Source organism: Heterocephalus glaber, unplaced genomic scaffold, assembly GCF_053883595.1.
Source record: "Heterocephalus glaber isolate CG9 unplaced genomic scaffold, H.glaber_assembly_v1.0 deba00001610, whole genome shotgun sequence".
Taxonomy (NCBI): domain Eukaryota; kingdom Metazoa; phylum Chordata; class Mammalia; order Rodentia; family Bathyergidae; genus Heterocephalus; species Heterocephalus glaber.
In genome coordinates this window covers 28,640,405-28,667,617 of record NW_028258381.1, presented here as the reverse complement: position 1 = coordinate 28,667,617, position 27,213 = coordinate 28,640,405, and the positions used below count along the sequence as shown (strand labels likewise).

Below are 27,213 nucleotides of genomic sequence, written 5' to 3'. Positions count from 1 at the left end.
TGCTGAACAGTTTAAGAAAAATTTGCCATTGCCTTGGGATATAATACGCATTTCAAGATGAATTAGAACTAGAAATGCCAGCATTTTCTTTGACTTCCTTGCTGATACTGTCACAGCCAGGACATTCTATGAGAGCCTTCTTTGGTTGCTGTAAATTTCATAATCTCATATATCGGGTATTTTTAAGTTTCTTTAGTGGCCTTATGAATTTACTAGTTTTTAATTTAATCTTAACATCTATTTTAGCTTTTCTCACAAGTAGGAATTAGTTATGTATTATGGAAAACTCAAAAGTGATTTTTTTTAATATGCTTCAAATTTTCTATTAATATTGGGGACAACTTATTTTTTATTTTTAAGATGAAGGTAAGTGTTGATGGTAAAGTAAATGCCCCTAAGAATGTTTCTTAGCTTAGGGTGGTAGAACATGCCTGTTATCCTAGCTCTATGGGAAGCTAAAGTTTCTTTTATGTATAATAGGGTAGAATTATGCTATTGAATGATTTATCTACCTATTATACCATTTAACTGCTTTTATTTTTGTGAAGAAATTAAGAGTTGTTTTTCTCCTCACTTTCTATTAAAAAGAAGTTATGTGGGCAGTGTTCTTAGCTGACTTAATTTATAGAACTTGAAAACAGGTGGACAAAAATGCCATGTCTTTCAAGTGCTCACTTTAGCTAGCATTATGATCATTTTATATATTTAAAAACATGAAAAATTTAATCAAGTTCCTGTGTTCCCTGCCCTCTGAGGCGCTGCTCTAATTGTATTATTTGCAGATTACTCTGTTGTTTGGGAATATTGAAGGTTTCGAGCCATAGACCTGTAGTTTTTCATGGAGTTTGGATTGGGCTCCAGCATAGACAGACTTGAGTCCAGAACTGAGTTCTCTCATAAGTGAGGAGTGTGCACTTACTGAGAAGCCAGATTCTGTGAGAAAGTGGTTCTGTACTTTCTCATTTCTATTTAGGGACAGCTTTTTCTTCGGATCTTTTGAAGAACTCAGTACATAATACCCATAGAAATATTTAAGGAGGTACTCCTTTTCCATCTGCCGAAGTGGTGGCTTTGTCATTCTTTTATTGGTGGTGGGGGGTACAACTTTTCTGTCTCTTCTGTGTTTTGTCGTTTGTTGTGTCTTTTTTCTTTGAATCTGTTGTTATTTTTCATGAATGTTGGGTTTCCTCAAGACTTCTAAATATTCCTGCTAACATGTCTGTGTGGTAAAAGATTGATTCAGCACCAGTGGAACTATTTCAGTGGTTGTGATTTACCTACAAAATTTAATTATGCAAAGAAGAGACATTATTTTCATTTTTCTTTTTAAAACAGATTTTAGGTGATTAAATAAAGGTGTATCATGAAAAAGTGAGAGGTCAGAAGTGATTGCTTTTGTAAGTGAATGGATATTGAAGGATAAGAATGGGACCAGACCTGTTGTGCAAGCGCAAGGACCCGAGTTTAATCCCCAGTAGCAAAAAAAAGAATGGGACAAGAGACTCATTTTATATGGACTATTTCTATTGCTCTTAGAAAATTTGCAATAGAATTTGTTAGTGGGCTGTAGAATATTTAGTTTTTAGTCCAGTTGTACCTCAGTCCTGGTAATTTGAGCTTCATTAAGTTTAGTTCTATCCAGGGGTGAAAATATTTACCATTTAATCTCATAGATTAGTTATAAGGATTAAATGAATTGATGGAAAGAATTTTGCAAATTGTATAGTCCAGGCATCTTAGATACTGTGATTATTGGTATAAAGTCCTGCAGGAGAGTCCTGCAGGAAACTCCTTTAGATTAGTTTAGTGTTTATTGAAAATGAAGTGAAAAGGGCCGGGGATTTAGCTCAGTGGTTCAGGTGCCTACTTCACAAGTGCAAGGTCCTGAGTTCGATCCCGGTACCAAAAAAAACCCCCAAAAACCGAAAATGAAGTGAAAATAACTATTATTGTATTTTATAACATAGTGCAATAGACCTAGTACTGTTTTATAGTTGTTGTTTTGAGACAGGGTCTCACTGTGTAGTCCAGGCTGGATTTGGACTTACTGTATAGCGCGGCCTGGTCTCAAACTTGTGACCCACCTGCCTCAACCTCCCGAATGCTGGGATTACAGGCATGTGTCACCAAGCCCGGCTAGATCTAGTACTTTGTTCTTTTGTTTTATTTGCTTTTTGATCCGAGGGCTTCCTTTGTAGTCCAGGCTGCCCTTGAACTCACAGTGACTCCCTGCCTCAGCCTCCCAGAGTGGTGAGATTATGGGCATGTGCTACCACACTGGGCAAGTGCTTTGTTTGAAAAGTATGGGTTTGGGTAAAAGAGAGATTGTAGGTTTTAATCCCACCCACGTGACCCACCTTTTTTGTTGTTGTTCATGTATCTTAAAGTAATGGTCATAGTAATTTCATATTTAAAATTTTCTTTTCTGTTACCAGCACAAAATAAGCAACACCCACAACATAAAGGGAAGAGAGGTTTATTTTGGCTCACAGTTTGTAGAGGATTTAGTCCAGGGTTGGGTTGGCTGTAAAGTAGAATGACAGTAAAAGGGCATGGTGGAGGAAAGCTGCTCACCTCCTCAAGATAGCAGGAAATGGAGGAATAGAAAGAGAGGGTGGGGGGGAGAGATTTGTTTAAAAAACCCAAGAGACTTTTGGGATGTAGTTTAGATCTAAACCCTAACAGACACTTGTATACTTTTTTCTTTTTGGTGGTGCTGATGGTGGTGGTGGTGGTGATATTGGGGATTGAACCCAGGGGCCTACACACTGAGTTACATCTGCAGCCTTCTTTTTTTTTAATGAGACGGTCTTGCTAAGTTACCCAGGCTGTCCACAAACGGGATCTCCAGCCTTCCAGAGTGCTGGGATTACAGGTGCACACAACTATGCCCAGCTTTGTATACTTTTATTTTGTGCTAAATAACTATTAGTTGAAACTGGTTTGCAAACTATTCCTCATTATTTTCTGTTATACTTTAGGAAATCCAAATATGAAAGACATTTTTATTTACTTGCTGTTGACTATACATTTGAAAATCACTTTAAAGAAGATTAATGGTCTGGATAATGTTGTTAGTCATATCTTAAGGAAAACTTCATCTTTGCTTCCTTTAAGCATGCCTCTACCCACTCTTAACTATTACTGTTGTGTCCCCAAATAAATTAACAAAGAGTTGTGTATGTTTTATGTGACCTCTTGATTTTGCCAATCTCTACTAGTTGTTACACTTTTTGTTCATATTCAGGCATTTAAAAAAATACTAATAAATTCAACATCTGTGTTACTTCGGTCTAGATTCAGCAAGTATGTTAACATTTTTCTCAATATGTTTGCACTCCTCTCTCTCTGCCTCCCTCTCTCTCTTAAGAGACTAGGAGGAGGGCATACACTTTTTTGCTGTACTACTGTATTTGAGAATGAGAAGTAGCCATGATACTTTACTCCAAGTATTTCAGTTATCCAAGAATAAAGCCAGTTTTCTGTTTAATCATGGTACTATTAATGTATATAATTAAGTTTCATAGCGTCATCTCCTGTCTGTCCGTATTTACATTTGCCCAGTGCTCCTCTTACCCGTAACTTTTTGAAGAATCAGGTCAGTAGTGTGATACAATGTCACACTTCTGGATTTATCTGGAAGTTTCTTCTTGGTGACTTCAGCTTGTTCTTCTCTGACCCTTTTGTTTCCTATGAACTGGAAATTAATTGGGCTTTGATCAGATCAAGAGTAGGTTTTTGGTCTGATTATTTAGGATTATTTAGGATTACTTTATGTACTTAATGGTGTCACTACAGGAGAAACAGAATGTTAGATTGCTTTATTTTAGTAGTAGTGATGCAATTACTTGGTTAATTGACCTCTTTAAGATCTGCTGATAGATAAGGTACATTTTTCCCTTTGCAAATAGAAGTAAACTGTAGGTTAATACTTTGGTAGTGTTTGAATATCCTTTTCTCCAACAATAGGTCTCCTAATGATTTAGCACCCATTAATATTTATCTTAATCAGTTGTTATAGTAGGGGCTGCAAATAGTGATTTTCTAGTTCTGTCATTCTTTTAATACTGCCTGTTAATAAAGCTAATATAAATAAGAGCTTCTCTGTGCCCCATTTAGTCATTCCAGTCTTGTGGAGTTTTATTCTGTTAACTTTTCTTTTTGATGCTCAAATTTTGGGGGGGAAATTTGGCCAGTGGGATTTCCTTTAAATTGATTCCTTTATCCTTTGATATAATGTCATTTGTTTCTAGTGGTTCTGTGCTTCTTAGGCTTGCTTTGAGTTCTGTTTTTCTCCCAGGGTTGCAGTCCCTTTCCTGAAAAATCATCTTATATTAATTGGTTTTGTGTTTTTTTAAACAATTAGGATCATATCATGCATCATGTTTCTTGGCTTGCTTTTTTCCATTTAATGTGTTGAAGATCTTTCTGTATTGAATAGATCAAATCTTAGTTCTAGAAATGGATGCATCATGCTTTCTACTATTAATTAATGGGTACTTCTGTTCATAGTTTATAGCAATCTATAAACTGTCTTTGTATACTTGATATTAGTAATTTTGCCGGACAGGTGCATGTCAAAGTACTATATACATTTAAAAATTTGATAGAAACTGCCAAATTGTTTCTCAAAGGCTGTGTACCAATTTATATACTCAAATGTACTTTTTAAAAAAATGTACTTTACCAACACTAGATATTGTTGATTTTGAATTTTTAACATTCTTAAAAATATATAATTGCTGAAATGTTTGCATTGTTAACGATTGTGTTTTTATAATTGTTTTTTAGGTGCTTTTATGTTAGGGATCTAGAACTTTGCCTTTCAGAGTCTTTTTTCTTTGAGGCTTTTTGTTTTTGGTTGTGTGGATGTTTTTCATTTTTATGTAGTCATACCTGTCACTCTCTTTCTTTTAAAACTTCTGTGTTTTTAAAGTTAAAAAATATTAATTCAAGATGTTTTCACATAATTTCTTTCGGTTGTTGTGTGAAGAAGGAAGTAGTAGTTAAGGTTCTCTGTGCACACCCTCCCCCTCCAGCACTGTCTGTTGAATCTCATTTGGAATACCATGTATAGACATTCTTGTTTAAGTGCCTTGTGTTTTTCTGTATTTCTTCTCTGTTGACGTGTTTTCTTTGCCAGTACCTTACTGTTTTAATATCCCCACCCCACAGTGGTGACAAAGTTTCACATTTATTAAAGGTAGGAAAGAACCAGAATGGTAAAATAGGCTCTTCAGAGTGAGTTTTGGGCTGTGTAAAAAGGGAGGAAAAAATAAAAATTAAAATACACCTTACAGCATATGGTGGGCTATCATGAAGAGGCATGGTAGCCTGTTTTAATATCTTCAGGTGCATGGTGTATTGGCCCTCAAACTCAAATTTCTATTACAAGGACACATAGGTTTTATATCACACACATATATATGTATATATATACACACATATATATGTATGTATATATATACATATATACATATATATGTGTATATATATGAAGGAGTTGGAATAAATTAATGATTAATAAATAGACCTGGTATAGAACTTCAGTTCTAATGTTGCTATACAGGAATTTGGGCCCACTGTTGTAGAGTTTTTCCTTTTTAGAGGAAGTCTGGAATTTGAATATTTATGTACATCTTATTTAAAATTTATTGACAACTTACAGGTTATTATAAAGCATTGTATTGACTGAATAATGCATATTTGATTTCATGTAGTCTTGATCTTTCAAAATAGGTTGACCATTTTATTTCACAGGGTCAGTCTTATTTTTTCAGAAAGTTTCTTGACAATTCTGCCTTTATTTCTAGACAAACTTTATAATCAGCTCGTTAAGTTACAATGGAAAAAGCTTAAGATTTTTTTGAGGGGCTCTAAAATAATTTAGAGGGCCTTGGAATAACTTGGAGACAGCTTTGCAGTATCATACTTTCCATACAAAGACCTAGTTTCTTTACATTTGTTCAGATCTAGTTTTATGTTCTTCAAAGCTTTAATTTTTTTTCTCTTGGCCTTACACATTTCTTCTTAAGGCATTTTATTTATTTCTTTTCTGGAAACTTAAATCATATTTTGTTCTTGAAAGTATTCAATAAAATGTAGTTTTTAGTTATGTTATTCTTAAAAAGTAATATTTAATAATGCATGTAATAATATAATTGAATAGACGTACGTACTCTTTAAAATTAAAAAATTTAAAAGTGAAACTGAGACTTTCCGTTACCTCTCCATGTAGATTTGAATCATCAGATGTGAACTTTTAACTGAAGCCTAATTACAAGTTAGAGGCTACAGTTTCCTTAATTAATTTTTGTGGTACTGGGGATTGAATCCAGGGCTTTAACACTTAGCTTTATCTCCAGCCTTTTAAATTTCTGTAACAGGGTCTCAAAGTTGCTACATTGTCCATGGTGGGCTCAAACTTGTGGTTGTCCTGCGTAAGCCTCTCAGAGTGCTGTGATTGCAGCACTGTACCCAGCTAAATAGCTTATGTTAAATAGGCGTATTTTTAAAGGTTATTTTGTTTTATTTTTTATTTTTTAGTACCAGGGATTGAACTCAGGACCTTCCACTTATAAGACAGGCGTAGTGCCACTGAGCTAAATTCCGGGCCAATAGGCATATTTTTAGACTGTTGAAGTGGTAACTTTGTAGAAGGAACTCTTTACTGTGCTTCAGGTGTGATTTAGGTACCATGCTAATCTGAGAATCTCTTTGCATAGTGCTTAATCTTACTGCTTACCTGACTCTTCCAAAAATGTAAGGTCCTATCTGAAAGGAGCAGTAGAGTAATGTGCCTATTTATTGTTGTTAAATTTTCCAGTCTTATACGGTACCTACCAAATAGAAGCCCACAATTTTTTTGAATGGAGAGGCAGTAAAACTGAGAAGTGGGCTGAGTCATATACTACTGTAAAAATAAGATTACAAACCAGTTTATTTTCAAGTATTTTTCCCTGTTAAAGAGCCTGCTAGAGAGTAGCAGGGCTGTGAAGAAAAGGTACACTTTTGGTCCGAATATTGATAAGTAGTTTTTATCAGATGGTATTAAAGAATCCATTTGTTTACAGGAGTAATAATGTTTAACATGATTAGAAGTGATGACTAAATTAAATTGATAACATCTTTACTAATTTTTGACCACAACAGTGTTGTCTCACAAAATGGTTTCATCAAACACTCATAACTGCTATGAAAATGTGTAAAGTTCAAACTTTATTATCATTCTAAGGTTCTCTTTTCAACATGTCATTATTCGACATGTCATTATTTGATAACAGTTTTTGTGGTATTTGGGAAATTTAATCAGTTAGCAAGTGAAGCTATAATTCCCCCTCCCCCATTTGAACTGGGTCTTGCACATGCTGGGTGAATGCTCTATCACTGAGCTACATCCTCAGCCCTTTCTATTTTTTGCCTGAGCTGAGCTTGAACTTGTGATCCTCCTGCCTGAGTCTCCTGAGTAATTGGGATTACATGGGCATGCCATTTCAAGTCACAGCTCTTTATGAATTCATACAAAGTATAGAACTAAAGATTAAATTACACCCTGGAAGTAATTCTAATAAATTGCCATCTTTAAAAATTAGAAGAATTGTCTAATGTAGAAAAATTAATTAACCTTAAAAAGAATTGAAGCTGAATTAGTTGCTGTTTAGAATTATTTAAATGGGCAAGGTAAGCAATAGCAAGTTATTAATTTCACATGGCTTTATTTGTTTCTTATAGGAAAACATCTTTTGCCTCTCCACCAGAGTTAAGCTGATAATACTGCAAAATGTATCAAATGATTTTACAAAACTAATGAATTTTGCTACGAGGAATGATTAGTTGATTTTTCAATTTTAATTTATAGTTTTCACTGACTTATTTTGAAGAATATTTTTACAAGTTTTATATTACCAGAAAGTTACAAAGATTTATTTATTTATTTATTCTTTATTTTTCTTGCACCTACTTTCCTCATTTTTAGTATTCTACTTAGTGTACATTGTTAAAATTAATGAATCAATATTGATACATTGTTGTTAATGAAGGCCCACATTTTATAGTTTCTTTAGTTTTTAAGTAATTGTGGCATATTTTTTACCTCTAAATTTTGTATTTTGTAGTGTTTGATTTTAACTAGAAAATAAACTGAGATTAGTGTCTTGCAGTAGGGAATAGTACAGAATATGCATAGCCCTTACATGCTGCTGAAATGCAAAACACTGCCACATTTTTATTCCTCAACCAAATTTTGGGTTTTATTTGTGTAACTTTTTTGTTTGTTTCGTTTTTTAAGCTTAAGAGGAAGTATTTCAGTAAAAGCAGTTAAAAAAGAAGTAGAAAAGAAACTCCGATGTCTACTTGCTGATTTACCACTGCCCCCTGAGCTACCAGGAGGAGATGATCTTTCCAAGAGTCCAGAGGAAAAGAAAACTGCAACGCAGTTGCATAGTAAACGGAGACCTAAGTATGTGCTTGTTTTCTACCTGCTCTTAAATCCTCCAGAAATGATTCATTTTAAATGAAAGTTACATTTATTCTCTCGACATAAATATATGAATAAATTTCTAGTTTTGGAAAAAATTTTCATAATTGCTTACCTATCTACAATGACTAATAAAATCAAATTAAATTTTCTTTCATGGTTTGTTAATGTATTAATTCCTTGGGGTATTGTATGTGTTAAAGTTAATTCCTGTCACTCAGACAGCTTAATAACACAGAAACACTGACATTGGACAAGGCAGAAGTCAGTATTCATTGAGTTCAAACAAAATTAGAAATGAGCAAGCAGCTGTGTTTTCCTTTGCTTGTAGCTGTATTTCTTCCCATAACTGAATACATTTCATTTTGCAAGAGATGGAGTGGAAGAACATTTGAAATCTGTATTCTAAATTAGTTTTGGGCTAAGTGTACAGATAGAACTCTTTGCCCTGAAACCTGTTCATTAGTTAAGGGTGGGGGTGGGGGGGACACGGATGCCTTTTTAAACTTGTACTTAACCAAAGGAAAGTGAGAATAAAGACCTTTTGAGTTACATTTGATTTTAAAATTACTATTCAGGTAGTGCCTAATGTAATGAGTATGAGCTCATTTTCTTTTATGACGAGAAGAAAAGAAAAATTTAAAAGTAATCTTCCATGAGTACTATAGCTTTTATGTTTTTCTTGAATTTTTGGAATCTTCTCTTAATACCGTATTTCCTCAAAAAAGAAAAAAAAGACTGGGTCTTATATTCATGTTTGGTCTACAAGAAGCAGGGGGGCTTATTTTCAGGGAATGTCTTATTTTTTCACGTAATCTATTCATGTACAGAAATCTGCATTTATTCAGATACAGTCATATCATCTTCTGGAACATTGTTATAACTCTCCAAACCTCTAATTCTGGCCTGAATTTCTTTCTTTTTTGTTTTTGTTTTTATTTTTTGAGGCAAGGTCTCACTGTGTAGTTCAGGCTAGCTTTGAACTCACTATGTAGCCCATGGCTGGCCTTGAACTCGATCCTCCTGCCTCAGCCTCCTGAGTGTTGGAATTACAAGCATGTGCCCCCAGGTCTGGCTTGGCCTGAATTTCATGAATCTCCTTTTCCTGTAGAACCATTCTACAGGAGGCCCCAATCTCTCATGTTCAGCAACAGAGCTCTCTTAAATGAGAGCTTCCTGTCCGTGTGGCCTGCTCATAGTGCACAGGCAGCACAGCTGTCAGTGATTTCATCCTGTGAGTTCTTCACCCAAGTCACGACCTCTTGCAGGCTGAACTTCACAAAGTTTCCATTAAATCAAGTATTGAAGACTTATGAGACAAGAGTGGCAACAAAAATGATGACAGTTAAGAATGATGATCTAGGGCTGGGGATTTAGCTCAGTAGTTCTGCCACCTGCCTTTCAAGGACAAGGTCCCGAGTTCAGTCCCCAATACCAAAAAAAAAGAATGATGATCTGCACGAAAGTGACAAAACAATTACAGGCAACAAAATTAGAAAACATTTCTTTATTTCACGAGTGGATTACATATGTGTTACAACCCATAACGTGTTATGGAAGATTATGAAGATTTGTATTAGACACAGTGACATACGTTGTTACCAAATGTGCACATTATTTGTGAGTTGTGTCTGTACTCTGGTCATTCTTTAGGCATTGTCTCAAGTTCATCTGTTTACATAGGCATTTACTTCTTGTCCAAAGGCTCTCACTTAAGCATTTACAAATCCATAATTATAATTTATATTATTTAAGTATTAATGTTGGTAATATTTATATTTAGTTACATATTTATAATTTACTACATCCATCATGCATTGGGGGGATATAATAAATACTTCCGTCTAGCTGACAATCTTAACTGGGACTTATTTTTGGGAGTAGGGCTTATGCTATGAGCATCCTGAAAAATTATACTATTTCCTGGCTTATTCCAGCGAAGTCTTATTTTTGGGAAATACTGTATGAAAATATTATAAAATAACATCTTTTTTATGAGTGTAATTTTTGTAATATCTATCTCTCTGCCTGTGTGTGGATTCCTGAGAGTTATTTAATACATTTTTTACTCTTAGGCTGAAAAATCTTTATAGCATTATCCATTTTTAAGATAATTTCATCCAGGTAGGTATAAGTCGAAATTTGTATTTTGTAAGTTTTGGTTAGGGTTCATTACCAAACTTTTGGTAATGATCTGTATAATGAATGAAAAATAAAATTCTGGAGGTTGGTTAGAGGACTTTTGGTATTGGGGTCATCCACTGACTGAAAAATTTCATTTTGTTTCTGAAAGCTCTTCATAGAAATATTACTTCTCTCTTCTGTTTTAAATACTATTCTCCAGAAGAATAGAATGTAGAAATCATACCTTGATTTTTATGATGCATTATCAAATTAGAGTGTAACTTATCTTAGATGGTCACAGATATGCAAGGGTAGAGGAAAATAAAGGGGGTAGATACTGAATTATTAAATAGTTTGCTCAATTTGCTTGATTGTATATAAAAACTTCAGAACTATATTTAATAGAATATGTGGGCCTCGCTATGGTGAAATCAAAGAAAAAGATATTGACTGGGGAAAGCGCTGCGTGGATAAATTTGATATCATCGGAATTATTGGAGAAGGTACTTACGGACAAGTTTACAAGGCCAGGGATAAAGACACTGGTAAGAATGCCAAGTTTCTGGGTTCTTTAGGCCTATGAAGTGTATGTACTTTCGGTCTCTCTTCTAATGTATAGCTTTAGGAATTTCTAAAAAAGTAAAATTCAGATTTATTGTAATTTTGTGTATGTATACATAGATTTTTTAAAAAGTGTTCTTTAGTATTTGTGGGGTTTTTTTCTTTTATGGTGAATAATTCTTAAAACATTGGTAATGGGACAAAAGTACTTTCACTCGAATTTGTCTGAGTGATAAAATTTTTTGTATTAATTGTGCACACTTGCATTTTGATTAAATTTATTTTTTAATATTACCCCTGGAGGGGCCGGGGTTTTAGCCCAGTAGCACCCGCCTGCCTTGCAAGTCGCAAGGTCCTGAATTTGATCCCTGGCACACACCCCCCCCCCCAATATATATATTATCCCTGGAGAGCAGGGTAATTCCTCAACATAATCAGAAACTTGAGAGTTTTAAAAATTCTTGAAAGAGGAAGAAGTAGGTGTCAGAAGATATGCATTTTCCTAAATAATACATAGGGCTAGTATTTAATCTTTCTTACTAACATAAACCAATAGATTAAAATTGAGGCCAGTTAAGATAGAGGGGTTGACCTTTGAAGGTATTGCAGAATAGAGTAACTATCAATATTTATAATTATCAGAAAGATTATAACAAAAGCTTTTTACTAAACATAGTGCATTATAAGATGTCATAAAATGAGTAAGTTTTAATGATGGAAAGGATAAGATTTTTGAGAATTTATAAGAACAGCATTATTTTTCCTGAAAGAAATGTAATATTATAGAGAATTTTTTATACCAGTCCAGCTGATGCTTAGCCTATGACATCTGTGCAGATACTCCAGAGTTGAAAAAACTCCCAAAATCTGAAACACTTCTGGTTCTAAATATTTCAGATAAGGGATTCTCAACCTGTATTAAGCTTTGTGTATTTGTATTTTTTTAAAATTTAGATCTTGTCTGATACCAGTCTTACTCATATCTTAACTATGTGTCAGTTAATGTAGTGGGTAAAAAAAAGTACTTTTGAGATGGCTAATCAGAGTTTGGACCCCAGTGTTATTACTAGATGACTGAGTAGGTAATATGTCTGAGCATATTTTCTGTTCAGAGATTTTTATGTATGAATATATTGGATATATTGACCCTTCTCTCCTATACTTTAAATAAAATAAATGGCAGTGTAATAGACCTAGTCTTTAGTGTTTTACATATTTTCAATAGGTATATACCAATGGAGACCATAAAAATACAATACATACAGGGCCGGGGATGTAGCTCAGTGGCTCAGCGCCTGCCTGGCAAGCGTAGGGTCATGAGTTCAATTCCTGGTACCAAAAAGGACCCTAAAAAACAAAACAAATAGTACATACAGATCTACTTCATTCATTCTTAGTAGAGTATTTCATGGTTTGTACAGTTACCTAAGAGACCTCATTTATTGAACTCGAAATATTATTTGGTATGTTGGAAACTATAGTTTGTGGATTGTAATCTTAAAATGTATGAACAAAAGTTATGAATCAAAATAAATTTAAATTAGTAAAAAGTCATCTGCTTCTGTCAGCTGGTAATCTGATTTTATTCAATTTTTTAATAGGAGAAATGGTAGCCTTAAAAAAAGTACGTCTGGATAATGAAAAAGAAGGCTTTCCAATTACAGCAATTCGAGAAATTAAAATTCTCCGACAGCTTACCCACCAGAGTATTATCAATATGAAGGAAATAGTGACTGATAAAGAAGATGCTTTGGATTTTAAGAAGGACAAAGGTATGTACGTAGATTTAAACAACCATTTCTTTGTATCCACAATGTTTCCAATTTGCAAATTTTGTTAGGGATGCTGACCATTTGAGTAATTTGGGGTTATATAAAATCATTGGCCCATGTTAAACACTGTTTCTAAAGTCAGTAGAGTTGAAGAATTTGTATTATTTACTGTTGTGGATTTTGTGTTAGCTAATTAAAACATATTTTCCAGTGTTAATACATGAAGTTTTCACTAGTAACATCTGCTTTTTTTAGAATTAATATGTAATATTTCATATTTTTTTTTAGTTATTAGAAAAACTTTATAGTATTGTTAGAGTATATTTATCCTACATTTTATGTTATAAATACCCTAAACATCCATGGGTATTTTTGGTAGGCATATATGTTCCTAAAGTGTGCAAGCAAAAACATCTTGAAATTATCTTTAATAACTTTTATTAACACATAGCTGGCTTTTTGGAGAAAAGCTGCAAGAGATTATTAGCCTGATTAGTAAGGTAGTTAAGAGCATATGATGGTTGAAAGAAATGTTCTACTTCTATATGTTTTAGAGTAAGATTTCCAGAACCAAAATTGATTCTTTATAATATATGCTTTTTAAACAGCCAAATGCTTTTTTTCAAATATAAAACAGATTAAAGTAGGTAATGTTTTGATTGAACTTGATATTTAGCCATTACACACCCATACAGTCTTACACTTCTGGGAAATACAGTTTAAAAATGATCGATATACTATATGGTAATTATTTTGTGTAAATTAACTTCTGTTTGAAAGTGTTCTGTATGTATTGTGGATATCAGAATCTTGTTAATTGATATCATTTCTGACAGTTTTTGTCTGTAACAAAGCCCATATTTTTCAGCTTGACATTTAACCTGGTTTGTCTTTTTAACCTTATTTTTCATGACTTCTTACTGTGTAATAGAAATTAGGGTACTTGTTTGACTTAACATGTCTGGGATTTGAGACTCTGTTTATTAACAGTGTGACCTTATTAGTAAGACTTTTAGCTCTTCCTGAAACTGTTATTCTTTCATCCATAAAAGGGAAACATTCTCTTACTGTGTAGTAAAAATTGAATTAAGACCTTAAACATGAAGGTGGTGGGCAAATGTTGTTTTCCATTAACCTCATGCTCTAGCCAAATTAGTAAATTTGCTTTTCTTTCAACATACCCTGGACCTCTTGCTTTTTTGTTCTGTGAGCTCATATCCCTACTTCTCTAATCCCATCATTGCTAGTTTTGATTGCTCTGTAAACCTCAATCACTTTGGTCTTTGGGGTCCTCAAATAGGCCAGTGAACTTTTATGCCATTGTTTCTTTCATGAGCTTACATTTCTTTGCCCCCAGCGCTTGCACATACAGTGTTTGAAAGACTGACTTCTCACTTCCAAGTTCTTAATCTGGATGTTGTTCCATTTATTAGTGTGGCTTTGCTTGACCAGTCTTCCCACTTTCCACTAGTTTAAACTAATAACTTCCCAGAGGTAATTACATTGGTTTATTACTTGTTTTTCCGTATCCAGATGGGAATCAAACCTACTTTGTTTATCGTTTTACCCCATGACCATAACTGCTAAAGGAGTAAATGAGCTGTTTTTTATATTCCTGTCTATACCATAACATTTTAAAAATGACTGCCACTACCTCTGAAAATATAGTGTCCCTAGTCTTTCCTGTATTATATTTAATGTATTTTCCTTACCAGATTATATATTTCCTAAAGCCTTTGTTTTGATTCCTTCATAGAGTCTAGCATTCTTCTTTCTTTCTTTTTGGTTTTTTGAAAAAGGGTCTTGGTATGTAGTTCAGGCTGGTCTCTCTTTTTTTTTTTTTGGTACTGGGGATCGAACTCAGGTCCTTGCACTTGCAGGGCAGGCAGCAGAACCACTGAACTAAATCACTGGCCAGGCTGGTCTTGAATTCACTATGTAGCCCTGGCTGGCCTCAAACTGGTAATGATCCTCCTGCCTCATCCTCCCAAGTGCCAGGATCAGAGGCATGTGCCACCATACCTGGCAGTATTTTTCAAATCATAAATTAGCATGTGTTTACACCCCTCTTCATTTTTCTCCCTACCATAAACCTATTTGTAGTTACATGAAGCATGGTAAGTAAGGCTCTCTTTTTACTCTGAAGGTTATGTTTAGGTAGTGTTAATTATATGTATTAGAGTATGTGAGGGATCATAAAATCTAACACAATTCTTCGGTTATTTTCATGGGAACCACGATGAGGCAGCAGTTGTAGTTGCTACACGGGAGAAGAAAACAGTTGGAGAATGTTGATTTAAGTTGTGGGCTAATCTGATGTGAGTGTATTTGTATTCATAAAATTAAAAAATAACACTATGTATTATGTATGTACAATAATATAAAAGTTATAAACAATACAAAAATCAAGTACAAGTATTAACTTGGAAGATAAAAACATTTGCATTGTTGTAATACAAGCCATTTGCTATGTAAGAAGGACATTGTAAAGCTTTTTTGTTTTTGACTGTTTTGGTTTTTTTTGGTACCGAGGATCGAACTTGGGACCTTGCACTTGTGTGGCAGGCACTGGAACCACTGAGCTAAATCCCTGGCCCTGTAAAATATTTTTTTTGTTTTGTTTTGTTTTTACTTTTGGTACCAGGGATCGAACTTGGGACCTTGTGCTTGCAAAGCAGGTGGCAGAACTACTGAGCTAAATCCCCGGCCCCCTGTAAAGTATTTTTTAAAAAGCTGACTCTGGGTGGGGGTGAAGTGCTGATGAGATTGTAGAGAAAAGGGAACTCTTAAACATTGTTGGAGGGAATCTAAGTTAGTAGTCATTATGGAAAACAGAATGGAGATTCCTTAGATAATTAAAAATAGAACTACCATGTGATAACAGCAATCTGGCTACTGGGTGCACATCAGAATGAAAGGAAATAGTATATTGAAGAGACATCTGCAGTCTCATATTTATTGTAGCATTAGTCAAAATAGCTAAGAGATGGAAATAACTGTCCATTACCTGGTGGATGGATGAAGAAAATGTATATATGCACAGCAGAATACCATTCAGCCATAAAATAGGATGAAATCCTATCATTTATGACAACATGGATGGGACTGGAGTATTTTATGTTTCGTGAATTAGCCATGACTGGAAAGATCGATATTGCATGATCATATGCATGTTGAATCTAAGAGTTGATCTCATAGAAGTTGACAATAGAATAGGGGCTGGTAAACAGAGGAGAGGGATGGTTAGGAAATAATTGGTGAATGTGCCCTAAGTCTGTTATTAGGAGAAATACACTCTGGTCTGCTGTTGGACAGTAAAGTGACTATAGAAAATGATGATGTATTATATGTTTCCAAAAAGCTAAAAGTTTTTGAGTGTTGTACTGTTAAAAAAAGATACGTTTATGGAAATAATTACGCTTATTGTGATTTGAACATTACAGTGTATACATGAATAGAAATACCATCTAATACTCCATAAATATACATGTTTTATGTGCCAATTTTAAAAATAATTTTAAAGACAGGAGTATGTGATATACCAGGTAATGAGTATATTTTTTGTACTAAGCCTTACAAATGCTGAAAAACTATTTTCTGAATTGCTTGAGAATGAGCAAAAGATAAACTCATTCTGAATCTTTCTCCTTATTCTTTGATCTTCAGACAGTCCACCATTTTTTCTTTCTTTTTAAAAAAATCTTTTTATTGTTAGCAAGGTGGGCCTTTTCTTTCAAAGAGAGCAATTTCTATTCCTCAGGGCATTCACTTCATGTAGGGAATAATTTAGTCTTTATGTTTCTGTTTTACTGTCCAAAAAATCTTTGAACTTGTGTATGAATTTTTTTGCAACAGCTGTTATTTTCTTCCTAAAGAAGAATACTCTGAGTATAATAATGTTCCCTTATATTGAAAGTTTTGACTCAATGTACAGTTCTCTATACAGGGAAGAATTTTGTGTTTTGCAGTTGTGTGCCATATAAAATAAAAATATGCATCATTGGTCTCTGTCTCAAGGTATATATACTTCAGTATTCAGATTAAATAAGAGCAAAACTGCAGATAATGATAGCACTAAAAATATTTTGATATTTAAAATTATTAATAGTATTCTGGACAGCCAAAAACCAGTATAATAATTATTCTGGACACATTTAACTATAATATTTTCAATATTAGTGTTTTTATAATGAAAGAATTCATACACTTTTAATTTGGACTCTTAAAAATCAAGAAAATAATATCATAGTAAATGCTTGTGGCAGTGTATCCATATTTGGCCTAGAGAAGATGCCCTCAGATGTCACTACTTTTGTATTAGGTCCTTCCCTTGATCTGCATAGCATATTATATGTAGTTCTGTGATAGTATTTTCTCCTTCTGCATGTATGTTTTTCATATCTTATTCCTACTAAATTTTTTGGGCAGGAACTGAATTTTCTACTTTATACTAAGCGTGTACAGCACACAATTATTAAATTTTTTATATATGTATGTTTGTTTGGTTTTGGGGGGAGACAGGGTGTTGCTGTATAGTTCAGTATGGCCTTGAACTCACTAGGTAGCCCAGACTGTTCTCAAACTCATGGAGAGCCTCCTGCTTCAGCCGCATGAGTACTGGGATTGCAGGCATGCACTGTCACGCCTGGCTACAATTATTAAATTTTGAATAAATGAGCGAATGAAATGTAGTGGTGGGAAATTTCAGTAGAATAGGTGTAATGTTAAAAATAGGTGCAGTTTAGCCAGGGATTTAGCTTAGCGGTTCCACCGCCTGCCTCGAAAGTCCAAGGTCCTAAGTTCGATCCCCGGCACCAAAAAAAAATAAAAATAGGTGCAATTTGGATAGCAAGAGAAGAGAGTTTTTTAGTTAAAAACTTGTAAATTGATTTTTACAAGTCAGTGAAAGAGATTGACATTTGTTTTCTTAAAGAAAACCTTCTTCAAAATTATGTATCCTATCTCATTTTCTTAAAAATTTAAACTCCTATTCCTGTAGTATAGAAAATTGCTAATATATCTTAGGGTTTGGTAAGAGACAAGCATTAAGATATGTTTATTCTTTGCCTCCACAAATGTTTATAGTACCGGATTCTAGACCTGAGCTGGCCAGTACCATAGCCACCACCATGTGTGGCTAAATATAAATAAGTAAAATTTCTTAGCTTCAGACTGTGCATCTCATTAGTCAAGTTTCGGGTACTCCCCCGTGGGACGTGGCTGCTGCTGAAGTTTGGGTCATGCAGCTGTAGGACGCATCCATCATCTCAGGACTGAATAGTGCTCCTCTAGATGGTACTGGGGACATTTAAAACAGTCTGGTCCATGACTTAAGCTGGTTTGTGGAACCAGAAGGATTAGCACTGCTGAAACTAAATCATAACTAATACATGAATGTCAAACATGTTTCTGACATGCTTTCTTTTTTATTATAAAGTTATAATAGTTGGAATTTCAGTTGTAAATGTTGAGTTTTAATTGAACTGAAAAAAATTTAAGCAATACAGGTTAGTGAAACATATTAGGTAAGCTTGAGAGCTTTTGACAAGCAGTCTGTTGTTAACTGTTAGAAACTGTGTCCCTCCCTGTCCTCTTTTTCTCTCTCTTCCTCCACTCACCCTCCTTTTGTTTTTGTCTGAAAAAAATAAATTTTCAAGTTATGTTTATTAAAAATAAAATGTTCCAACTGGGCACAGAGGTGCGCCCCTGTAATCCCAACACTTTGGGAGGTTGAGACAGGAGAATTGCAAGTTCAAGTCTCATCTGGGCAATTTAGCAAGACCCTGTCTCAAAATTTTAAAAGGTAGAGGTGGGATGCCTGGGGACGTAGAGTGGCAGAGAGTAGCAGAGTGGTGAAATGTTTGATCTGCAGTGACACCACTCCCCCAAAAAGTTACTTGTGCAGTAGGTACTCCAGCAGCAGGTTGAGACAGGGGTGAAGGTCACATGCAAGTTTGCATTTTTTTTTATGCTAGCACTCCCTATATTGTGTCATGCTTTATGTCATATAAAAGATAAAACATAAAATAGTATTCTACATTTTGTTTGTATCTAGAATTTTATGTGAAATTCCCAGTTACAATAATTGGGTCAGGATTTCATAGTTTGAAATTCCTGTCCTCTCTTTTTGTATAGCACTATTAAAATTTACTACCTTTTGTTTTGCATGGGGCAGAGGAAGAGAAAGAATGCTTATGTTTAGGTTTTCTTGACTATAAAAGTAACATTGATTGTTGTAAACAGAAAATAAAATACAAGGAAGAAAATGACCCAGATATTATCACTTTTTCTGTATTTTCCCTAGTGTCTCTTTTCTTATACATGTATGATAATTTATTAGTAGAACATCTATTTCTTTGTCTTACATTGCTGCATATTTAAATTCTTTCAGGCTTTTTGCTACAATTTCCTATATTGAAATTTTGCACGTGGAGATTCATTCTAGTGGGTACCTGCACCTATTCATATACCTTTAAATAGAGAAAAGGACTATCTGCTAGGAAAAGCCTTAATAAATTCTGAAGTATTAATTTGGTTAGAAATTCAGTAGTGAGGATAAAAGTCTTACAATGAGCAGATACCCACAACTCCTAGAAACAGTGGGTTCATAGACACTGAAACTGGATTTCTATTTTTCAGTTTCTTATTCATAAATCTTTTTTAATATGCACTTATTCCCTTAAATGGACCAGTAAGAATAGAATTACTGTTTCAAAGGGTTTAAACTGTGAACATACATTGTAAAGTTGTTTTCTAGAGAAAAGGTACCAGTTTGTTGTAGTCCCTCTTTATTTGTGAGGGATATGTTCCAAGCCCCTCAGCAGATGCTTAAAAACCCATATTTACTATGCTGTCTCCTATATGTATATACTAATGGACACGTAGCCTGTATACCACTACTGGACAAAGGGATTCACATCCTGACTGAATAAGACACATTGAGATTTCATTACACTACTCATAATGATGTGCAATTTGAAACTTATATGTTGTTTATTTCTGGAAGTTTCCATTTACTATATTTGAACCATGACTAACTGTTGGTTAGAACCATTGAAAAGGAACTGGGGATAAGAGAGGGCTACTGTATACTCAGAATCATCCAGCAGAACACTCAGCAGCCTAGAAATAGAGGGCAACTGCCTCAACTGATGAAAGGCATCTGTGTAAGAAACAAAAACTAGGATGTTTATTCACTACTTTTATTTATTGTTGTATTGTAGATACTAGTCAGGACAGTGAGGAAGAAAATGAAATAAAAGGTACCCAGAATAGAAAGAAATGAAATAAAACTATTTTGGTATGTCTGACTATGTATGTGTGTATCTGTAAGTAAACATCCACAGAGTGCAGTATAGGAAGTAAATAAAATCCTATGGAATCCATAAAACGTTAGGATAAATGAGTTCAGCAAGGTGGCAGGATACAAGATCAATACAGTATACAAAAATTAATTGTATACACAAGAAATGAACAAAGTAAAATTAACAAAATCATTTTATTGGAGCCTTGAAAAGAATGAAATGTTTAGAATTAAATTAGCAAACATAAAGTGTGTACCTTTAAAACTAGGAAACATCACCAAAAGAAATTAAGACCAAATAACTTGAAAGGTATTCCATGTTCATGAATTCTGTTATGATGTCCCTATTTTCCAGTTTATTTATATATTCAGTACAATCCCTGTCAGAATCACAATGGCTCTTTTTTCGCAAACTGACAAGTGGATTCTAAAATTTATATGGAAATTTAGGAGAGCCAGAACAACCAAAAGAATCTTAAAAATAAAAAGCAAAGTTGAGGCTTCAGTTTCAAATCTTACCACAGAGCTGGTGTGGTACTGGTATTAAGATAAAGTATAGATCAATGAAAGAGTTGATAGTATAGAAATAAACCCTCATATTTATATAAAATCACTTGATCTTTGTGACCTTGGATTAAACAAAACCTTATTGAGTGATACCAAAAGCACAAATAAAGGAAATACATTTCATCAAAATTAAGAACTGTTCTTCAGTGAAAGTTATTAGGAAATGAAAAGATAACCCATAGAATGGAAGAAGATACTTGCAAATCACATCCTGATAAAGGACTTGTATCTAGACTTTATAAAGAATTCCTTAAGGGCCAGGGATTTAGCTCAGTGGTTTTGCTGCCTGCTGCGCAAGCTCAAGGACCCAAGTTCGATCCCTGGTACAAAAAAAAAAAAAAATTCCTTAAAACTAAATAATAAAAAGGCCACCTGTTGAAAAAGTGTGTACAGGATCTGAATAGATATTTTGCTAAAGAAGGAGCTATACAAAAGGCCAGTAATGACTTGAAAAGATGGGAAATACAAATCAAACTAATGGTGAGATACTAATTCACATTCATTAGGAAGGTTATTAGAAAACAACAGTAAATAAGGGTCAAGTGAGGATGGAAGAAATTGAAACAGTAGTACAGCCACTGTGAAAAACTATGGAGGTTCCTTTAAAATTATAGATAGAATTATATGATCCAGAAAATCACTGCTGAGTATACATTCACAAGAATTGAAGTCAGCTATCAGAGATATTTGAGAACCCATGTTCACAGCACCTTATTGGTAGAAGTTCAAAAGTAGATGCAATCAAAGTATCCCTGGATGGAAGAATGGATAAGTGAAATGTATCGACATTCATTGAAGTAATATTCAATGAAAGTGAAGGAAATTCTTACACATGATGCTACAACATGGATGTACCTTGAGGGCATTATACTAAATGAAATAAGCTAGTCTCAATAGGACAAATATTGATGTATAGTTCATTAGGACAGTCAAATTCATAATGACAAAGAGTAGAATGGTAGTTTCTAGTGGATGGAAGGAGTGGAGGAATGGAGAGTTATTGTGTAATACATAGAGTGTTTCTGTTTTGTTTTGTTTTGTTTTTTTAGAGTGTTTCTGTTACAAGATCAAAAGAGTTCTGGAATGTTGGATGGTGATGATTACACCATGGCATGATATACTTAATACTGCTTGCCTGTACAATTAGAGATTGTTAAGATGGAACCTTTTAAATGAAAAAGATAAAATGGTATACTGCAACATGGATGCCAAGTATAAAAAGATATTCAGAAAAGAGTATGTGATTCCATTTATATGAAATGACCAGAATAGGTAAATTTGTAGATACAGAAAGTAGGTTAATGGTTTTTAGTCATGGTGGGGGGAGGAAGGGTTAGAAGTGAATGACTGCTTATAGCTTCAAGGATTCTTGTTTTGGATGATGAAAATGTTCTAAAAACTTTTATATTAAATGATTGCACAACTCTGAAGACACTTAAACCAATTGAGTTAAGTGAATGTATGATATGTGAGTGTTGATTATAGAAGATGAGGCCAGAAAGGTAGGTTAGTGACAGAAGTGGTTGACCTTAAATGCTATGTCAAGGACCAAAATACAAAATCTTTTACTAAAAAAAAAAAAAGTAGTGTTTATTGTACATTTTGATCGGTGTTTGTAGTAATTTTATTTAATCTTTGTCAGTTTGACAGGCAAGCAGTGGTATCCTGTTTTTGTAATTTTTAAAAATTTATGGAGATAAATGGCTTTTTAAAAATCACCATTATTTAAGGCCATTTATATTTTGTTTTTATATTACCTGTTTTTATATTACCTTTTTTGTCCTTGGCCCATTTTTCTTAAAGTATTACTGTCTTTCTTAATTGATTTCAAATATATTCTTTAAAAATAGAATGTTCGTCTTTTGAGTGGCTTACATTGAAAACTATCCAGGCATCTAATTTACTTGTTCTGCATGTGTCTTTTATATTAGTGGTTAATAAATTTTTGTTGGGCTGAATTGAGAAGAAAAATAATTTATTATTGGGAATGTAAAGGGGAAAGAAATCTGTAAGAGAGTAGAAATGAGGTAGAAAGAGGGAAGGTATTTTTGTCCAGTCAGCATTTCCTGAATAACTGAACAAGAAGTGTTAAGCATCTCTAAATGCTCTGAAATTAGAAACTTTGGATGCCAACATGACATAACAAGTAGAAAATTCCAAATCATGAATCTATGTACATAAAAAAATAGTTTAAAATATTACATTAAACTTCAAGAGTCTCCCCCATATATATGAATGTATGTATGTATATATATACACGTATCTATACATATATGTGTATACTTATATATATGATTTACATGAAACATAAATGAGTTTTATCTTTAGACTGTTCTGTCTTTTGTCAGGATAAAATACTTGACACAAGTTAAAGGAGGAAAGGTTTATTTTGGCTCACAGTTTGTAGAGGTTTCAGTTTATAGTCAGCTGGCTCTCAGGGCAAGGCAGCATGGCAGACAGGCACTGCAGAGAAGAAACAGTTCATGGCAAAGCAGGCAGGAGGCAGCAAGCAGCAGGCAGCACTAAGAAGCAGCAGCAAGCCTGCCTTCCCTCTCTCCCTTTATATTCCATTCAGGCTGTGAGCCTGTTGATTGGTGCCATACACACCTAGAATTATTTTTATGCTAAACCCATTTAGTCATTACATACCCTTTTTAATCTCACTATCACACACCCTAGATTGAGCCACCTTTGAAAAGTCCCATGTATGAGTTTATGAGGCTTTGTGGGGAGAACTAGGTATAAGTCATAACAGATACCATCCCCAAGATGCCTTATTCATTCTACATATGCAAATACTTCAGATTTCAAGATCCAAACAGTTTTGGTCCCCAGCACTTCAGATAACAGGTACTGAACATACATGTGCTTTGGGGACAGGGGTTGTAAAGTAACAGCAATGGCAATATGTGCAATGGTTAAGAGTTTAAATTTTAATCCTTGTTCTTTTGTATGTCCATATTTTCTTCATCTAAAAAATGGGGGTAGTGATACCTAACTCATAGGTTTGTTGTGGTTGCTTAATGTACTAATAAATATGTTAATCATTTGATGTGACATAATGAAGTTAGCTATAAATTTAGGTTGTGAGGGCAGAATTAAATCACTAATAGATCGATTTTTTTATTAGAGTGGATAAAAATTTGGAAAAAATCAGTTTTAGTTCTAAAATTTCATTATATGGAGAAATCATGAAAATTTCATTGTGAGAAATCCAGAATGGTATTGATCCTGAAATTATTTCTTTTAAAACAACATTTTGTGGAAGGTTAGAAGCATAAATAGTAAAAGTTGTCAAGAAAAATGAAAACCTCAAATCACATCTGACTGTTAGTAATTGACTAACCCACTGGAAGGAAAAAAGCAAGTCATTAGTACTAATCAATCCCTAGCAGGCAGGAGCAGGAAGGCAGAGGACTGAAACTCAGAAGCGGGCAACACAAGACGTCCATAGATGCAAATAGCAGAAGATAATGTGGGAATTAGAAATGGAGAGTAGAGGAGAAATTAAGGAGCCTATACTCTGGCTTTGAAAATAGTATTATCATTATAAACTTAAGATGCTCCTGCAGGTAAATTCCACATTGGGCCAAACACTGGTGGTGAGGGATGGAAGTGGCAGAGTTCCATTTAGGGCATGGAAACCAAAGGTAGCAGTTATATTACTATGTAGTTTTTGAGTCTCCTCCCAGCTTTTTGCATAGTGAAAAAAGATATGGTACAGTTAGACTGGGAAATTCTTTTATTTTTGCTACTTAGCAGGTATGTGATAAATTCTTTACTATTTTTGAGCCTGTGTGTTACAGTAATTATACTTTTTGGGTTATTGTGAGTCTTTTTTGTGGGGAGAGGTACTATTGGGGATTAAACCCAGGACCTGCTTACTGAGCTACATCCTCAGAGCTTTTTTTAAATTTTGAGATTGGGTTTTGCTAAGTCTCTTAAAACTTCCCAGGCTCGGCTCAGACTTGTCGTATCTTTCTGCCTCAGCCTCCTAGAGTGCTGTGATTATAGGCATGGGCAACATCTGGTTCTGTAGATCTTAAATGAGATAATATGTAAATTTTTTAAATCTCCGTAATGGTTTCTCATTCTTTATGCTTAACATTAGAGTTGGCCTATATTTGAGGGCATCAGTCTTAAAATAGCATATTACAGAAGAGACTTTATAAAATAGTTGATTCATTACACAAACCACATAAGGCTACCAGGTTTCTTCTTTCAGTTTATGTTCAGAATTTTGTGAGAGTCTTACGTCAGAGTTTGAGAGGCTTTATGCCAGCTGTCATTTCTAGAAGTGTGTTATCTGATGTTGAAGAGTGCTGTAATTTCTATCTTTATGTTTCCCAAGAGCTTCATGTGCTCATAGGTGGGGCTTTTGGAAGGTGATTAGATTATGAGTTTTATAGTGGACTTGCTTTTAGGAGGCTGGACCTGGTCTAAAGGGTGGGTCACTGGGGTGTAGCTTGGGAGGGTTTGTCGTCTCCTGGGCTCTATTCTTCACTCTGCATCCCAGTTACCATGACCCACTTACCATGACTTGACCACCTTTTCCTCTGCCCTGCCCTTTACCATGCTCTCCTGCCTTGGTACCAGCAGACTGTGGATTAAAACCTCTTATAAGCTGTGAGCCAAAATAAACCTTTCCTTTAAGTTGTGACTGTTGGGTATTGTGTCACTCAGCAAGGAGGAAAGTAATTAAGACAAATACGAACTATGGCATAGCTACTCTTTTTAAAGACATAGGTATATCCCTCTTCCTCGGTGCATCATAAAAGATTTATAAAAGAGGCAAAAGAAAACTAAATGTTTTTTATAGCCCCAATATAATAAATATAATTTGAATTGAATATATTTTTACATAACAAAAATTGGTAGTGTTTTTAAAAGAATGTCTACCAGTACTTTTTAGAATTATAAAAATACCATATTTGGCTTAATTCAAACTCTGGAAATATAGAAATATAGAGGATAAATGAGTAGAGAGGAGTGTATGCACATATGTGTAGCAGATGCAATACTGTGGACAACAGTGAAGAGACACAAATCTTAATTACACTTTTATAGTTTCTTTGCTGACTTTTTGGTGGATAACCAGTGTATGCATTATTTATACATGAATTTTTATGAAATTGAAGACATAGTATGTAGTATTCATTCTGTAGTTCTGTAATTTGGATACATTTTATTTTACTAGATGTCCTTTATGTTGGATTTTTGTTTCCACTAATAGAGCTTTACCAAACATCATGAGACGTGTATGTGCAGGATACATTCCTAAAAGTGGAATTGTTAGATTGAATGATACAGCTCTTTATGTTAATAGTTGTAGCTATATTAAGTTACAAGAAAACCCATTCCAATTTGTATTCTAATTAGATTTTTGTGTGAGAATGTAGTTTACTGAAAAAGGTACAGTATTTTGTTTTCATATTTTTCTCATGAAATTACACATTTTAAAAATATTTTTTGCCATTTCTTTTTTTTTTGAAACAAAACATTTATGGGTACATTTTAGGTGTACATAATGATAACATTGATCATAGAGAATGAGAATTTTTACCTGTACATGATAAATCTTGGTTCTTTTTTTTTTTTTTTTTTCTTTTTGGTACCGGGGATCAAACTCGGGACCTTGTACTTGCGAGGCAGGCAGCAGAACCACTGAGCTAAATCCCTGGCCCTCTTGGTTCTTTTTTGTCCCATTCTCCTCCTCTTCCTTCAACCTCACTTCCCTCCTTATTTACAAAAGCTTTGGTTCTATTTTTCCTTGATTCTCTGTTTTTTCTTGCCCCTCCCCCTCCCCTTCTCATTTGAACATTTTTGTCCCATTTCCCAATACCTACTATATGTTTTAATCCTTATTTACAGTTTCATTTTCTGTGAGAAACAATGTGGTATTTTAACATGTGTATCTGATTTACCTCACTTTAAGAGTATGGTCTCAAGGTGCATTCATTTAGCTAGAAATGTCTTAAGTTTATCCTTTTTTATGGCAGAGTAATAATACTCCATTGTAGAAAAAACCCGCATCGTCTTTATTCATTCATAGGTTAATGGACATTTGGGCTGTTTCCAAGATTTAGCTATCACAAACTGTGCCATTATGAACATGGGTGTGTGTATATATCACTGTAGTATGATGCTTTTAATTCAGGAAGATACCAAGAAGGGAAATAGCTGGGTCAAATGGAACATGTAGTTTTAGTTTTTTGAGGAATCTCCACCCTGATTTCTACAGCAGTTGCATCAGTCTATACCCCACCAACAGTGGAGAAATTCCTTTTTCCCCACAGTCCCACCACCATTTGTTATTGGTTGATTTCTTGATAATAGCCATTCTTTCTTCATTGAGATGGAATCTCAACACTTTTAATTTTCATCTTTGGAATGACCAGTGATGAACATTT

General features: G+C 34.2%; 1 protein-coding gene across 8 annotated transcripts in view; it reads left to right on the top strand.

Annotated features, from left to right (window-relative positions):
- Nucleotides 1–27,213, top strand: part of Cdk13 (cyclin dependent kinase 13) — a 98,068-nt gene that overhangs the window by 22,421 nt on the left and 48,434 nt on the right. For all 8 annotated transcript variants that reach the window (XM_087195810.1, XM_087195811.1, XM_087195814.1 and 5 more), the window contains exons 3-5: nucleotides 8,288–8,458; nucleotides 11,006–11,145; nucleotides 12,763–12,933. In XM_087195810.1, coding sequence (XP_087051936.1) covers nucleotides 8,288–8,458; nucleotides 11,006–11,145; nucleotides 12,763–12,933 — 482 coding nt within the window. The remainder of the gene's footprint in view (nucleotides 1–8,287; nucleotides 8,459–11,005; nucleotides 11,146–12,762; nucleotides 12,934–27,213) is intronic.